Source organism: Hyposmocoma kahamanoa, unplaced genomic scaffold, assembly GCF_003589595.1.
Source record: "Hyposmocoma kahamanoa isolate Upper Pololo Valley unplaced genomic scaffold, ASM358959v1 67, whole genome shotgun sequence".
NCBI classification, from domain to species: Eukaryota; Metazoa; Arthropoda; class Insecta; order Lepidoptera; family Cosmopterigidae; genus Hyposmocoma; species Hyposmocoma kahamanoa.
In genome coordinates this window covers 6,446,274-6,464,353 of record NW_020653855.1, presented here as the reverse complement: position 1 = coordinate 6,464,353, position 18,080 = coordinate 6,446,274, and the positions used below count along the sequence as shown (strand labels likewise).

General features: G+C 39.1%; 1 protein-coding gene and 1 long non-coding RNA gene across 2 annotated transcripts in view; both read right to left on the bottom strand.

Moving 5' to 3' along the window:
• The window catches only part of LOC113232160, a 14,874-nt gene extending 12,612 nt beyond the window's left edge, over window positions 1-2,262 (bottom strand). The window contains exons 1-2 of the mRNA XM_026466797.1: window positions 1,628-2,262; window positions 203-1,363 (exon numbers count right to left, since the gene is read on the bottom strand). Coding sequence (XP_026322582.1) covers window positions 203-1,363; window positions 1,628-2,262 — 1,796 coding nt within the window. The remainder of the gene's footprint in view (window positions 1-202; window positions 1,364-1,627) is intronic.
• An 8,151-nt stretch (window positions 2,263-10,413) lies between these two features.
• LOC113232182 overlaps window positions 10,414-18,080 on the bottom strand; it is an 8,297-nt gene continuing 630 nt past the window's right edge. Inside the window, exons 2-3 of the long non-coding RNA XR_003310600.1 lie at window positions 15,567-15,662; window positions 10,414-10,426 (exon numbers count right to left, since the gene is read on the bottom strand). This is a non-coding gene — a long non-coding RNA (uncharacterized LOC113232182). The remainder of the gene's footprint in view (window positions 10,427-15,566; window positions 15,663-18,080) is intronic.

Below are 18,080 nucleotides of genomic sequence, written 5' to 3'. Positions count from 1 at the left end.
TAGAGGCTTATCTCGTCCGTGTTTTTTAAGATAGGTTATGATTTTTTCTTCTTCATCTGACACCTTTGCCGATATTTCAGATTTAATCGGCATTTTAAGAGATGATTGGTCTCTCAGCTTTTTTTTATTTCTAGCTAATATTTTCTCTTTTAATTCTTTTTCAAATCTTGTTTTTGTATCTTCAGGGGTCTCCCCAGGTAACGGCTTATCTCGTCCGTATTTTTTAAGGCAGTATCTGATTTTTTCCTCTTCATCTAACACTTTTGGTGATATTTTAGACTTAATCGGCATCTTAAGAGATGACTGGTCTCTCAGCTTTTTTTTATGTCTAGCTTCTTTTTGTTTTAATGCTTTATGAAACCTTTTTTTCGCATATTCAGGGGTCTCCCCAGGTAAAGGCTTATCTCGCCCTAATTTTGTGTTTGTATCTTCAGCAGTTTTCTCAGAAAGGGGAATATCTCGTCCTTGTTGTTTAAGATCGGCTATGGCCTTTTCTTCTTCAGCGTTAGACTCTTTCGATGATGAAGATACTTCTTCACTCGACTCAGCTGACGGTGAAATTAAATCTTGATCAATTTCTTTTCCAGTTTTAGGCTTAGGCTTCTTAACCTTTTTTGCATCTTCAGGTTTTTTTTTCTCTTTTAGATCTTTTTGCAATCTCATTTTTGTATATTTAGGTGTTTTCCCAAGAAGAGACATATCTAGACCTTGCTTTTTATGGTCGTCCATGTTTCTTTTTTTTTCTTTTTTTTCTTCATCTGACTCTTCTGAGTATAAATATTCAGCAGTATTTTTACCGGTTGTATGCTTAGGCCGCTTTTTCGATTTGTCTTGTATACTTTTTTTACCTCTTGCATTTTCGTTTTCTTTTTGTTTTTTTTGTGATCTCATTTTTGTAACTTCAGGTATGTCTCCATAAAGAGGCATATCTTGTCCTTGTTTTTTAAAATTATTGTTTTCTTCATCCAATTTTAGTAATGATAGGTATAAGTCTTTATCAGTCGTTTTATCAGTTGTAGACCTAGTTAGCTGTTTCCGATCTGCTATTTTGATCTTGTCTTTAGTTCTTATTTCTTCTATCACTTTACGTTCAGTGCAAAGTGTTTTCAAAACTTTTGTCAGATCATCACAAATACTTCCGATTTTCACTACAGCTTCCGCGTTTGTGCAGGATAATTTTACCGAACGAATGCGTTTACAAGATTTATCAATTTCAGACATTATTCGAGCAGCTATATCTTCATCTTCCGGAGACTTCATAGAAAACGGTATTTTTTGTGCCATTTTAAATTCATCTGAACTACTATTACTTTTTATACAAGGTATTGTTATTCCAGAACAAGTGCCTAAACTACAATCCTCACTAGAACATAATGTTTTAACACATTTTTCGATATCATCGGGATTCAATTCAGATTGTTCAACAGCTGCTCTGATTGCAGAGCAAATTCCTTCAAACATACATACATCGTCCAATTTTTTAGGTAAAGAATCCTTTTTCGTTGGTCTGTCTTCTTCCGTTGTAAGTAAGATGTTTTGCTTTAGTTCCGAACTGATTGGTTCTATTTCCGTCGAAATTATTTTATTTTCTCCAAACCTAACTTCTTTTTTTTTGTCTTGTTTTAACATGATTTCCTTTTCCTTTTTAGATAGGATCTCGGGCAATAATTTTCTTCCAATATCTCCTTGTTCAGGGGTCATTGTCACCTTCAATTGTTCATTAGTTATGCCGGTTAAAAATTTTTCAGGTGGTGTATCAAGTGGAACGACGGGATCTAATGCGTGTCTTCTGTGAATCCTGTGTGGGATCTTGGGTGGGATGCTATTCTGCATAGCATTTTTTTCCTTCCTTGGAGTTGTTGGTGCTTCTTCATAATCATCTGGTAATTCTTTATTCTCTGGTAAAAAACGATTATATTTATTCGATTTAGGCGTGCCTAAGTTTGTATTTGATGCAGGACTATCTAAGTCAATGTTCATGTCATCTTCAATGTTGGGACATATTTTCAAATGTTTACCAACCTCAGGACAAACGTTGGGTTCAAGCTGCGAACCGACGCAAATATCTCTAAGCATTGCATTTTCAAACTCTTCCACACATTTATCTTCAGGTATAGGAAAGCATTTCTTCAAAGCGTCTTCAACTGGGTCTTCTTCAACAACATGTATCCATTCTTGGGTAGCGTAGCGTCTTATTTTCTTCTCTGTGTAAAATCTTTTAGTCACTTCGTCGGACTGTGGTTCAGTATCATATATTGCCATGAGTATTAAAATCAGAGCGACTAACTGAAACAAACATTGTAATTGAACGATTTTAATTTGTCCAAAGAAGCCGAGGTCGCCCAATAGTTTGACCTATCGCCTCTCAACCAGAGGCCGCGGGTTCAAATACGGGCTGGCACTTCGAATTTACATGCGAAATTTAATTAGAAATTTACCATGAGCTTTTCGATAAAGGATAACATCGTGATTAAACCTGCATGCTCTTCGAAGAAGGTTCACTATCCTCGGAAAACGTGTGAAGTCCTCAGCGTGGTAGACAATGGTATACTTGTTTAGTAGCAGTATAGCTCTTTGTGCGAAAAAAGGACGAACTCCAGGGAAATACTGCCACCTTACTTATTTTTGCTGACAAGCAGTAATGTGAGCATTACTGCGTTCCGGTTTCGAAGAGTAGGTGAAAGTACAGGCACGGGGCACTTGTCAACTTATGTTTCAGGGTGTCCTACGCAGTGGCAGTGCCCCTCAGAACTTTGTGATTTAAAACTCTCAGTGGCGCTGCAACTGCTATGAACAGGCGTCCCGTTTACCACCAGGCGTACGACTTGTTCGTCCCGTCACCAAGTATTGTAAAAAAAAATGCTCTCGCTTGAAATCAGGCCCTTTACCCGCAGTGGTATGTACAAATGAATTGATGATAATTATGTGTATTTTATAAAACGTGGTACAAATAGTTATAGTTAGTAAAAAATGTTCGAAAATCAAATAAACAAGATGGCCACCATACAAATTTCGAAGTCTTCTATAACGGAAACCATTAGAGATAGGTAGAAGGTGCTGGAAGGAATGTCGTAGAGGGTAATAGTGGTCAACTGCCTGTGTAAAAAAATTCAAGATAGCGAATCCAAAATGGCGGCCGAAGAAAAACTTGCTTCGATGCGGCTGAAAATTGGCATGCGGAGGTCTTTAGGAGTCCTTAATTATAATTTGGGGTCAAAAGTTTTTTCGCCATTTTTTAATATGGCTGTCATATAAATGTTTTTTTTTTTCGTTAAAAATAGCCGCCGAATGAGACTCGCTCTGTTTCAGCTGAAAATTGGCATGTGGAGGCCTTTAAAAATGCCAAATAATAATTTGTACACAAAATTGGTTTTTCGCCATTTCCAAACATGGCCGCCATACAAGCGTTTGTTGGCAGTAGATAAAAAATTGTTCTGATCCCTTCCAAAATTGTCATGTGAGAGTCTCTAGGAGTGCTTGATAATAATTTGTGATCAGCATTAGTTTATCGCCATTTTTCAATATGGTTGCCAAAGAAGTATTTTTTGGTGGTAGATGAAAATTTGCTCTAATTCTCTTAAAAATCGGCATGTGGGGGTTTGGGGTGGGGTGTGGCTCTATGGGTGTTTAGTAATAATTTCCGGTCAAAATTTATTTTTCAATATGGCTCACAAATTTTTTTTAGCGGTTGATAAAATTTTGCTCTAATTCTATTGATAATCGCCATAAGGGGTTCTCTATGGTTGTTAAATAATAATTTGCAGTCAAAATTTACTTTTTGCCATTTATCTACATGGCCGCCATTAAAGAGCTATGTTAATTTTTTTAAAGTCATAAGTGCTGAGGTCGTAGGCCGAGGTCTAGCGGAGGACGAAGCCCGAAGCGTCCGCACACCACCTTACGTAGGTAGTATACGGGGACTAGATTTCACAATTGTTCAAAATGTAAGGCATACTTCCCGATGTAGTGGAAATAATATCTCATTTACTTATACAACTTATAGCGTTGTTGTATCTCAACTGTCTCTCTGTTAGACTCTTTTTTATTGGAAGCTATGCCAAAAAGAGAAGTACTTAGGGAAAAAATGCCAGACAATCACTTCAAATTTCTGGTCTCAAACTAGGGAATTTCCTGTACTATGAGTACCAGAGTAACGATAATTCTGAAGGCAATACCCAGAATACCCTGATCATGACCAACTTAAAAATGTTTTTTCATAAATTGGCTCAAATAAGGGATCGAATCTGGAACCTCCTCATCAAGCGCCCATAGTACTAATCATTGTGCCACCGACGAGCATAAGCACACCCCGTAATCTGAAAGCGACTACGTGCCACAGGGCTCGGGTATAGGGCTCGTGTAATATAATGTTAGAGTTGTCAGTGGGGAAAAATCGGAAACGAGTGGATGGTTTTAAGGAACTGAGTATGCCTAGCAATGAACGTAAACAAGGGCGCTTTGTCGTCGAGTTGCGGATACCAGCCCGTTGCACCAAGTACCAAGTACCAAACAAGAAATTACTCAAAATTAAATTTAAAATTATTTATCAATAAATGCGACGATGGAATTGCATTATCATATAATCTAGTTACATTCAAAGTTCTATTAAAATTTGACCCTAAAAAGGGAGCGAACAAACGAAGATGATATTTGATCCAATGTTTATGTTCGGCAATCCTATAATTTCCAACCATTCTTCCTTTCTTTTTTCATTTGTAGGTAAACTTGAAATAGTAAAATAATAACAATAAAATAATAAAAACCTGGTAGTGAATTATTTTAATAACAGAATATCGATAATATGTCTGCTTACAAGAACAACACTATCTCAAAATAATCGTTATCAACAATCATCAAAATATACTAACCAACAGGCAATCTAAAGTAACCAAAGCAAAATTCGGCAAGACTTATGAATAAACTACTTAAATGAGTGTAATTACATGCGATATTTGGGCTATTTTTGATTTATAGACAAAAAAATAACACATGCCAGTGCAACGTAACATTCGGTTGATTTCCGCCTTTTCTACTGCCGCTCCCTTTAATGTCGTAGCGACGCATTTTAATCAATACTCAATTGTTCTCACTGTCAATAGTTTTCTCCATTTCATTACAATTCTTGCGAATAATTCACTAAAACATATGGCCAAACATTGGTTTTAACATTTGATGTACTTCCCTTTGATGTACTCCAAAAATGGCAAAATGACAGTTGGCATTTAAGATGACGTTACGTATTTTCGATTCCCGTGTTTGACATAAATCAATGTGGTGCTATCTCTTTTGGCTTACGACGGCATGCAGTAGTTAAACAAAGACAATAAAATGTTTATGTTTCTAAATGCATAATATACATATAACATCTGAGTTATACATGTCAATATAACATGTCCTTTGGTTTCCATAGTCTAAGTTTGATATCAACAAAATGATAGTTGGAGCCGACTATAGTTTGTCTATGAATTAAAAAAAAATTACGGTAGCGTGACTTGCTTGAGAAAAGTTTTTATTTGCCGCCATTTAGTATGTTTTGTTGTTTATTTTATAAACTAAGTATTGCACCACTTTCGCGTAAAATAAACGATCAAGTAGTGATCAAGATATTTCGGATACGCCACCTGATACTGAAAATCCTGAACGTTATAAATGACTTGTTACGAGCATAGTCAAGAAACGAGTACGAAAAAGTTACCAAGATTTTATGAAATGGAGAATGGCGAAAAATACGTCGCCCTGTCTGAAAACGCACTTTCTTTGCATTATTTTACTAATAATTACTGCTAATAGCTCTGATCAATGCCGCATTGCTGGTCGTAACATGAGGTACCTGAACACATCATAGAGAGCTTATAGTATGTGTATAGATAAAGCAGTGCATGTAACTGTATATAATCAGGCATAAAACACTCGTGTGATGTTTTTAAACCCACACTCGTATTTTACTGCCTTTCATTATGTACGGTCACATAAACTAGTATATTGTATTACGAGAATAATAACAGTCAGTAAAAAACAGTCGTCCTAGTGTCCATTATCTAATTTCCGTGGCAATCTTTATTATTTAAATATTCAGGTTTAGAATAATAACGCATAATGACAGTTTCACATCAAATGAACTGTCGCAAGTGAGGCAAAATTCAAATTCATGTAGGCGTAAGCAACTTGTATTTACGTTCGTTCGCACGCACACAAATATACAAATAATGATGCCATGGAATAACATTTCCCTCAAAAGTGGGGAAATTATATCTTGCTTACATTATTAAGTTAAAGGTGCCTACTGATTTGCTCGACATTGTCGACCAGGTGCCTAGAGATTTGCTCGATTTTGTCGATCGTTACCGTGGATCGACAATGTCAAGTATATGGTACTCATTTCTCAATCCAAGATATCATTTTCGAGGTATTTGGGGGTGCTCATTACAAATATGGCACTCATTTCTAAATCCAAGATGGCGGGCACGATTTTTCAAATAATCGCAAGTTGGGTATCGTTTTCGAGGTATTTGGGAGTGCTCATTACGAATATGGCACTCATTTCTAAATCTAAGATGGCGGGCACGATTTTTCAAATAATGGCAAGTTGGGTGTCGTTTTCGAAGTATTGGGGGCTCATTAAGAATTATCGTGTAATTATTAAATATTATTTCACGATATAATACTTGAATGTTAAATAATATTGAACGATAGAAAAATAATTACTTAAATAATAACAATTTGAGGAAATTAGGTAGTGAACGCTAGTCCGAGAATGATCGAGAACATTATAGTCTTGTCATGATGAAGAAAAAACAAATTGATAAATGTAATAAATCAATGGAATATAACATATAGTTATTAATTGCTGTTTACATCGAGCATATAACCGAAATGTCATTTAATTCGTTTGAAAGCTATTCTGCCATATCGTTAGGCTCAATTCATACTGGCGCTCTTTTCAACTACAACACCTGGCGACGACGCTCGCATTAGTGCGCCCGGATCACAGTGTGGTCGGCGTCTGACGCCTCACTGCGCTCAAGCAACGCGCGGCGCAGTGAGGCGTCAGACCAAGCGTCGACTCTTGACTCCATATTTGCATAACACAAATTTGTACCTTAATGATAGGAAAATAGAGATAAATATGCTATAGGAGACAAAAATGACGCGTCGCGATGCTTCGACTCTGCGCCAGTGTGACTTGAGTCTTACGGTGACAATTGTGCCCCAATTAGCCAGCCCCAATTCGAAACAATTGACGGGTGTCGTCAATTGTTTCATTTCAAATCGACTAGTTTAACTTGAGCTTTAATCTTGCAATAATGGACTAAAATAGAAACGTAAAGTCGCACCGTTCCAATTTGCAGAATGGCGTTCGACAGGGGTGCACGATTCCTCCTATTTCGTTCAACATTTATGGTGAGTACATAATGCGCCAAACGCTCGAAGATTGGGAAGGTGGCATCAATGGGGTCAAAGTGACTAACCTCCGATACGCAGATGACACCACCCTTTTTGCATAATCGGAAGTTGAAATGGCGGAGCTAATGGATCGTTTGGAAAGAAATAGTCTAGAAATGGGTCTTGCTATGAATAAACCTAAGACTAAGCTCATGGTGATAGACCGTTTCGCGACTATTCAGCGTACTAATTTGCTGCAAGAATACGAGACCGAGAACCAGTTTCATTCAATACCTGGGCTCTTTGGTAACCTGAAATATGAAGCCGAATTAGGATGGCAAAGACAGCAATGACTCAACTGAGCAAGATATGGAGAGACAGGAATATCAGAAACCGAACTAAAAGACATCTAATTGGCACTCTTGTCTTCTCCATCTCTCTATAGGGTGCAGAAACATGGACACTAGAGGTCGCCGACAGGCAAAGAATTGACGACTATGAAATGTGGTGCTGGCGCAAAATGTTAAAGGTACCATAGACAGCCCGCCGCACCAATGTTTCTGTACTTAAGGAACTCAAGATAAAGAATGCACAGCGTCTGTCTTCAACTTGCATTAATACGCTATTTTGGTCACATGACACGTAGAGATGCTGATAGCCTTGGAGCGTTTAATGGTGACAGGGTTAGGTGAAGGGAAAGAGTAAAAGAAGTAAGGTCAGGAGTCCGAAAAGGTGGTCGGATCAAATCTCCGAACAACTTAAACTACCAGTCATCGCCGCTCTGCAACATGCGACTGAGCGCAACCGGTGGAGGCAAACGGTTGGCAGAAGTGGAGTCATGATCCTCAGCAGTGAGGAGGCGATTAAAAAGAAGAAGAGACTACTGAAAGCAAATATTTCTTCGCCTTGATGTCGAGTTGCGGATACTGGCCCGTTACACCAAGTAATACATATTAAAACTATATTCCACTAAGAATATTAAACAACATTAACTATTTAATTCTTAAAAAGCTTTCGTCAACCCATTTATATGTTCCACAGCTGTGCACGAGCCTCCTCTCAGGCAAGGGCTTAGGCCATAATCCGCCACACAGACCCCATGCGGATTGGGTACACATGTTTTCAGAGGATTTTTCGATTCGGTTACATTCGAACCAACGTCTCCCAGCAAACCATGCCGGACTCTATATCTGGATTTCTCACTGAAGGCGCTATAGTAAAAAAGTCGTTAAAAACCAAAAGACCTGCAACAAGCACATGGAAAGACTCGTGAGGTCTGTTGGTTCGTTCCGTGGTACAGTTGGCATAGCGTCCGGCACTGTTTGCTAGGAGACGCTGGTTCGAATCCAGCCGGATCGAAGAGAAGTAAGTGAACCTTTTCTAAGTAGTAGCAGTAGAGGTCCTTGTGAAAGAGTTCATCCAGGGAAGTACTGCCATCTTACCTATTTCTGCCGCCAAGCAGTAATATCAGCATTATTGTGTTCCGGTTTTGAAAGGTAAGGTTGCTGGTGAAATTGCAGGCACATGGGACTTGTCAACTTATATCTCAAGGTGACAGGCGCAGTGGCAGTTATCCTCAGATCTTTGCGATTTAAAGCTCTGAGTAGCACTGCATCTGTTGCGGACAGGCGTGTAGCTTACCATCAGGCGCACGACGTGTTCGTCCCGTCCCGAAGTGTTCGATATTTGTTTAATAATTATAATGAAATTAATGGAATAATTTTGCAAAAAAATAATTGAATATCATGCAGGTCAAACATCTTGACAACAAAACTTAATTACAAGAAAAATCGAGAATATAACTTACAAAATACAGGAGAAAAATGTACGCTTCCAAGTAATTTTCCCCCAACGTATGTGGATACATGACAAGTGGAGTACTTGTATTGTCGAATACATGATACCTATTGAACGGGAATGGCAACACCTGGTCTTCGTAGAAACGCTCATTATATCGGACATACGAAACTGAAAACAAATAATTAAAAAATAAATAGGGTTATTTTTACCTTGCAGGACTATATTTCTAACATCAGGAACAACCTTTGTTCCGTTACTGTTTACAAAACATAATAAATTTACCAAAAAGAAACTTTTAAGATTTTGTTACACTGTCTGATACTTTTTAACCGACTTGAAAAAAAAGGAGAAGGTTATACGTTCGGCTGTATGTATGTTTTCAGATATATCTGTCAATTGTGGGCCGATTTTGAAAATTATTTTTTTGTTTGAAAAGGTGCACTATCGTGGTGGTCCCATTTTCACCAAGTGAGAATCTGTTGAGGGGATCCCATGAAAACCGAAGGAAATCCTCAATTTTATAGGCATGTCCGTGTATTCACCAATTTTTCCATCAATTGTGCACCGATTTTGAAAATTCTTTTTTTGTTTCAAAGGGTATACTCTCGAGATGATCCCTGATGCCAAATGAGAAATTACTAATTATTTTACGCAAATAAAAGTGTGTACTGACCTGGGTGTACGTCTCCGTATATTCCAAAAATACTCTGTATTTATTGTAATAAAGATAATATCTCTAACAATGCCGCGCTGTTCTGTTCGGTGGTGTAGGAAAAACAGCAAAACATTTAATTACAAAACAAACGAAATCACGTCTTATCATTGACGACACCCGTCAATTGTTTCAAATTCGGGCTGGCCAATTAGAGCGCAGTAGTCACCGTAACGATAGATTTCAAACAAATTAAATGACATTTCGTTTCTATTTCTGGTTATATACTCGACGATTTACGCTATGCAACGCGAGTGCACCGTGAGCGAGTTAAGCGAATGTACAAGCCGCGTTGCCACGTTTGTATGGAGTTGCCATACTTGTTCTATTATACTATGGTAGTAATGTAATATAAGCGCAACTAAACTCACTAAATTGAGGTTGGCAGAATTCAAAGGAACGTTTGATGCCTGCGGTTTTTTGTTCATCGTCGTCGTATTTATTCCCAGGCATTTTCTTCAAATATTGATCATCGAAAGCAGGCACAACTCCAAGGAGGCCAGGTCCAAAACTTTTTTCTAGCAATCCACCCTAAAACAAATTAATATATCCATTCTCGAATTCATTAATTCTTCTCATTTCTGATTCGTTTGATTAGAAATGAGGAGATCCGTAGAAGAACAAAAGTCACCGACATAGCTCAAAGGAATCCGCAAGTTGAAGTGGTAATGGGCAGGGCACATAGCTCGTAGAACTGGCGGCCGTTGGGGCAGAAACGCTCTCGAATGGAGACCACGAACCGGCGGAAGGCGTTCAATAAGACGGACGCCTACTAGATGGACGGATGACCTGGTAAGGGCGGCGAGTAACCGATGGATGCACGTCGTGTCCGATAGGCTGGTCTGGAAATCTTTGGGGGAAGCCTATGTTCAGCAGTGGACGTCTTCCGGCTGACATGATGACGATGATTTCCATTCTTCTTTTTAGCGTGTCGACTCTGGCTCATATATTTGTGAGGACCAGTACTTAGCGACTGACACAGCATTATCAGTGGCGTTGTAGGTACAGGTTCTCGCATGTGCAGAGGCGTTTGGACACGCAGAGCACAACACATACTTGCGCTCTCCGACATATAACCCCACCTGTAAATGCTCTCCTTGCTTCGACCGACTTAGATACGCAACCTGTTCAGAGACTTCCAAGTTTGCCAAGGTAGATTATGCCCAGGATTGAGGTGATCCGGCAATAAAAAGACTGATGCCGTGGTGTATCTCTATTTGCATTATTTACTTCTTAGGGCGCGTTCAAATTAGCCGCTGTTAAAAGCGCTGTAGCCGCGCGATCGTCGCGCTGCTGAAGTGCGAAATTTTTAGTGATGTTTTATCTTTCGACTCAGTTACGCGATGGATTCTGACGAAGAAACATTATACTTTTACTAAGTTCTTGGAGCACACACTTCACATATAGGTATTAAAAATGACACCCGCTATGTTTTTTTCAGTTTCAAAATTTGTCAATAAACTTTAGACATAAATTTTCCCATGCCTTTTTTTATCCAGTCGATTGGAATAACTGGCGGAACTGCTATCCCATATTGCAGGGTGTTGTTTTACATTCTCTAGAAATTCTTCAGTTTGATTTTCATCCATCGTGGTTAATTTGAACCGAACGGGACTGCAGCGCGGCCGCCGCGCGGTTGCAGCGCTGCTGTCACACGTCTAACAGCGGCTAATTTGAATGCGCTCTTGTATATTACGGGAGAAGCCAGACGAGCTTTTAAGTATTTGTACGGGTGTTTGCGTCTTATAGTATAATGAATCCATTACAAATAGTGTTATCGCCTTTCTCATTTATCCTCATACACGCATCCCTCTCGCTCATACTTTCCTAACAAAATCTTCTTGTGTAAAATCTCCCCCGTGACCTTCGCGCACGCCTGTCAAAAATTGGAAATTATTGTGTCGTTGAAACGTTGACTTACAATTATATGGACGTCAGGTCCGCGCTAAAAAGTGTCCGCACTTGTAAGGCGCTAAAATCGTATACAGAGCGCCAAACTCCGCTTTAGTCTTCATTTGTTCGACTGACAGCGCGATACTGCGATGACATTACAATTTAAATTTCGAATAGGTTGACTTGGGATATTTTTTTCGTGGTTTTTGTATTAGACCCGTCGTCCATTTATTTGTAAGTCAATGCGTTGAAAAGAACAAAAATCTAAGATTTAAGAATTAAAATGGTCTCCTTTGTTGTGAAATTGTCAAGAAAAAAAGGAGAAAACCCTAAAGTCATATTATATGAGAACAGCGGCGGCCGCCCGAATACTTTACGAACCCTTTTAGAAATAAAGGTAAGGCGTGTCGCTTTCTTCAGTCCACTTTACCGCCGTCAGACCCTACAGAGACCTTCGTCTCTAGGGTCTCCATACCCCAGAACTCACCTCGCGTTTGTTCCGGTGGGTTTTTCCGCAAGCTTCCCGCTACCAAATAGTATGGATTTATATATAAAGCATTACATCCATTTAATAGGATTGTGGGCAGTTTTATATACTGTATGAAAGTTTATACAATCCAGATGAGTGTCATATTTAATTTCGACAAACACTATTTCGACTCGACAATACTTTGAGTACTTCGAGAAAACACATGTTCGACAGGTCAATAGTCCGACAGAACATTGCTTCGATAACACAAACATTCGATAGGTCACTACACCGACAGAAAACTACTTCGACAACACATGTATTCGACAGGTCACTATTAGAACATGAAATCGACAAACTGCTTAACTAGTTATAATTTCTCAGATACATTTATGCATATATGATATTTCGCTTAAGAATGAATTGGTCCCTAAGTAGTCTCTCAATTTGGAGTTATTAATTCAGTTCTCCAAAAAACAAACGACCATATCGCTGGGGTATAAGCTTTACGTTCGTTTCTTCTAACAAAAAAATATTTCGATAAACAGAAAATTGAAAGTTTATTAAAATAAGACTCCGATTATATAAAATACCACAACGGATAATATTCTTGGTGCGACTATAACTTTTGCACTCCAAAACAGCACAACAAGACATTTTTCTAAGTTTTTTAGAGTTTTCTAAGTTTTCTAGGTTTTCTATAATAATTCGCACGCTTCAGATGCTAATAACCATTTCTGCTGTATTTATTGTTCTGTGGAAACCACCGCGTAACAGGGAGGCGCGGTGGTTATATGAGACCACACACATATTCTGTGTGTAAGACTTTTACTCACTAAAAATCTCCAGGTATTCCCACACCCCACATGAGACGGGTCTCGGCTATTTTCAAAAAAATTTTTTCATATGCAAATTGTTTCCTTTCCTGTCTGACATTATAAAGAACCACAAATATCTGCTTTACGTAGTTATTAGGTATAATACGATAGAAAAAAATGGCTACGGTAATTAAGCTGAGAACACCAAATTATGAGAATGGCCAGGCTGAGGTCACGTGGTTTACGATCCACGGTCCCGTTTGCCCTAACCTGAGAGCATATAGGACGGGAGGCGCTATTAGCGTTATTTCTCGAACAAAACTTTCTGCCACTTTTTGAGTTAGGGGTAGTACTACGAGCAAACAGGTGCACTCAAATGCAAAATTGAATTCTGGTGCAAAATGGAATATGGTCTCACACAAACAAATCTCTACAACACTAGCTTATTTTTACAAATACACAGATAAAACGTCCATTCATATAATGTCCGTACACAGAATAGGCCTATAAAAATAAATCGATTCTCAAGACTATACTAGAGACGGAAAGTTATCGATGTGACGGTGTCGATATGCATTACGTACTGGTTAATCATGTATATGAAAAATGTAATTCCACCCTTGGCTAGACTGGATGTAGTGAATTTCTTTTTCCAATTTTGTGTGTAGTGTAACAGTAGTATTGTTTTACTTGTATTTGCCAGGGGAGGTTACCCAGTGACTTACCAATAAATGGATGACAATAAATATAATCCAAAGTCTAATCCGATAATAATAAAAAATAAAAATGTCCGGAGTTTTTCAGTTTATGGCTTTTCGCGGTCAGCGTTGGAGCCAATGACAAGCATGGCCGGATTAACGTCTACAAACGTAGTGACATGTATATAAATATTAAAAAAACTAAATGTTACAGTATTGCTTAATTTTGTTTGCCACATTTTAAAGGCCCAAAAATTATCCATATTCAGCTTCTACTGGAAATAACAAAATGCACCATATTTAGCTTCTAGTGAAAACTACTTGAACACAAGAGTGATGGAGTAGTCTTAATGTCAATATTAATTAATTTTATAGTATTATGTTGCATTTTATACGAATTCACTTCAAGTAATAAGAGTTGTGCACATGTATAGGTACGTACAAATATTGTAAGTGTGAAAATAGCTGTATCTCTCTGTTGGTAGTTATGACGTGCTGTAAGAAATGTATCGATGATTCGAATTTCTAGATAGAATAGAGAACTAGAAGTAAATTCAAAGTTTTATAATCTCGAAAACCGATTTATAACAAAACCGTTATGCTTTCAGGGGGTTTTGGTTGTTTATTAAAAAGAAAAGATTAAGTTAGTGTTGTTTTGTAATATTCCTAAAATAACCTAAAAAAGTACATTTGGGATTACAAAAATTCGAGCAAGCATTACTTCGAGTAAGTGTATTTTCGGAGTTCTGATTGATAACTCCAAACAGTAAAACAAATACAACAATATTTTGTTAGTTATTTATTACTAACATTTAATAAAAAGTCATTTTAAGAATAATATTAACATTAAATCAACTCTATAGTTTCTTTGTTCTAAATATAAATATTTCAATCGCTTGTGGTTCGAAAATTGAAATATACGTAACGGGTCTCTTTCTGTCTTTAGCGAATGTCTTGTGTGGGATAAGGACAGTTAGCTATTTGGTTATTTTTATTGCTTTTGTAATTTATGTGTAGATACATATTTTTTTTACTCTTTATTTTATTTCGGGGTTTGATCATAATTGTACATGTCAGCCCCGTCAGAAAAACAATACCTCAAGAAAACAATAAAATCCAGACAGACAAAACAAAATTTTACCTATCCAAACATGTATACAAAGTCTTCGCGGCACTACATATTCGCTGCAACAAAATGGATTGAAACCACCCAACATTAAATGTACTGTGGCCGTAGCACGGCAGAATATGTCTGATAAACCTTCCCGGGACATTATTTAATTCAGTTGATATATCTAAGTATTTGGCAATAAACCATTGCTATACATTTTAAAGAACAAGGACAACAATATGAAATTGCGTGTATCTTTGTCGTTTATTCATCGCTGTGAAAACCATGAAACAAGAAAGTCTTTTCATCTCGTTTGTCGCGCTCATTTTTTACGTTGATAAAATTATGTGCAAATGTTTTAAAATCTGCTGTGACCTTGCAGCCATGTGTTTCCTCTTTTACAGTCATTGATCGCCGAAACTCGCGATGACATAAAAATGTGACGTCACGGTGCTCGCCATGTTCGCTATTGTGATACAATTTTAAAATGTTTATCACTCGAATTTGACAGCTAAACATGGATATAATAGCTTTATCCAGGACTACGGGGGCAGATAGGTTCCGTCCGAACACTTCCAGATATTTCGTGATTCGGTGAGTTTACTCTCCGCATCAAATAAAAAAGATTGTTTAACGTGTCCGGATCGAAGCCTATGCCCTTATAATACAGGCACATACTCACTTCGTATTTTTCTTTTAAGGCGCCAAGGTTCTTAAAATGTGCTTCAATGTTGATAGAATAACGATGTGGTTTCAAAATCCGGTAAAAACTGAGAGCCTGTTGAAAAAAAAAGTTTTATTTATTCGGCAAAGTTATGTCATTTAATTAAAAATAGTTTGTGAACGGAAATGTGTTATGATGGTATTGTAGTTTATGATTTATAGGACCGTAGAATTGTCGTATATTGAAAATTCATTATATTTAATTTATAAATAATATCTATACCAGATATCGATATATACCTCAATGACTTTCTCTAACAGTGGCTTATCTCAAAAGCATCTAATTCATCAGGAAAATGGTTTAAAAATTATAACTTTTTTATGCAAAAAAACCGACTTCTAAAGTTTACTTATCGGCTTTTTTATTGGAGTTACATCTATTTGACAATATCGAGTTCTTAGGTTTTCGCGATTGTTACACATAGGAAATGAAACTATTTTTCCGGATTTAAATCGCGTATATTTGTTTTTTCAAACAAACCGACGTTTCGGGCCCTTTACAGGTCCCAATGGTCACGGTTGACTGAGGTGGTACAGTCTTCAACCAGTTATGTCTAATATTAATGCAAACCAACCTATTTTTTCACTATAGTTACAATAGTTATTAATTAAATACCTTATTTTTAATTTTACAAAGAAAACATTCCAATTTACATACATTCATCATACGGCCAGACAGACCAATGAATTTTTGAAGGTGAACAACGTTGACCTTATGAGCCATCTCGCGTACAGTCCCGACCTGACACGTTGTGACTTTTATTTATTTCCAAAAATTAAGAACCAGTTACGCGGTTTTCATCACCTGAAGAGGCTGTCGAATAGTATGAAAAATATATTTCAGAGAATGTCACGGAGGAGTGGCATAAATGTTTTCAAAATTGGTTCATTCCTATGAAAAAGTGCATTAACGCTAACGGAGAATATTTTGAGAAACAATAAATTCATTTCTGACCATTTGTAGTATTTTTTTGTTATTCATTCCGGAAACTGCGGCCCACGCATTAATACCTAATGATGTTTGTCGGTAAATTATTTTTCTCAGAAACACCTTTTGCTAACAAGCACGTGAAAGAAATGTCGATATCTGTCCGAAACAATTACTGTCAAATGGCAAGTTACATGGTTATATAATAGGTGTTCTTAAGCAAATGGTAAGACTCCCGGACGTGTAACATGAAAGACGCATGATGAGAATGAAGCTAGCGATGGACGAGTCGAGTTATTTAACTCGGTAAACTCGAGTTACTCCTACAACTCGAGTTACTTTTTATGAACTCGATCTAGCTCGATTCGGTCCCCGCCGCGTCGAATATTTCATTCATACAACGCGTCGGCTGTTCGTTCTCTCTCGGTCGGTTGGGCGACCTTCCAACACGCTCGAGTCGCGTTCGGCAGGCCGATTATGCCCGGTGCTGACCGGGCACGGCTGCTTCGGTCACTACCTGCACAAGGTGGCGAGGAGGGAACCGTCCCCGTCGTGCCACGAGTGCGGGGCTGCGGATGACACCGCGCAGCACACCCTAGAGGTGTGTAGCCGGTGGGATGAGCAGCGCCGCACTCTGACGGGGACTGTAGGGCAGGACCTCTCGCTGCCGAGCGTGGTTGCCGCCATGCTCGAAAGCGAGGAGTCCTGGGAGGCGGTGGCCTCCTTTTGCGCAGAGGTTATGTCGCAAAAGGAGGCCGCGGAGCGGGTGCGCGAGGACGCGGCGGACGCGCACCCGCTCCGGCGCAGACGTACGGGGAGAAGGCGAAGGCAGTTCGCTGCTCGCCTGATCCCCTAGTGAGACCAGCGGGCTCTGGACAGGGACTCCGGAGCCTGCATTGCACGGCCTCACTCGTCTGGGGGGCGGGTCGGAGGACAACCGACTCGCCCCTCCGTTGGCGCGGGAGCCCTGGCGTAAGCTAGGGCGGCCGGGCGGCGTCGTGGTGAATGCTCACTGATCCCACGGCGCCGACTCAACCGGCGAGAGGGAAACCCGGGGGGGTTTTAGTGGGGTAGGCCCTCCAGTCTGGAGGGAGAGTCCCCACATAACCCCTGAGTCTCCCTGGGCTCAGGGGTATCCAAAAAGATTTCCCCCCCCAGAAAAAAAAAAAAAAAAAGGCCGATTATGCCCAACTCGGTGAATCGTCGGTTCGAGTTCTACTAAAAGCTTCATATTTGACATTGCCTTTGTTATTTGGTCGAGTATGATGTATTTCTTGTTTCGGCCGATTGTCGACTGGAGAACGAAAGTCTACAGAGCAACGAGGCCGTCTTTTTGCGCGTGATGGCGTAATAGTCATCGGCACGCGTCTGTGTTAAGTGTAAGAAACGCTCATTTACCGGCTTCGTCAGCCCTTTTTTTTTGACGGGGGGGAAATCTTTATGGATACCCCTGAGCCCAGGGAGACTCAGGAGTTATGTGGGGACTGGAGGGACTACCCCACTAAACCCCCCCCCCCCCCCCCCCCCCCCCCCCCCCCCCCCCCC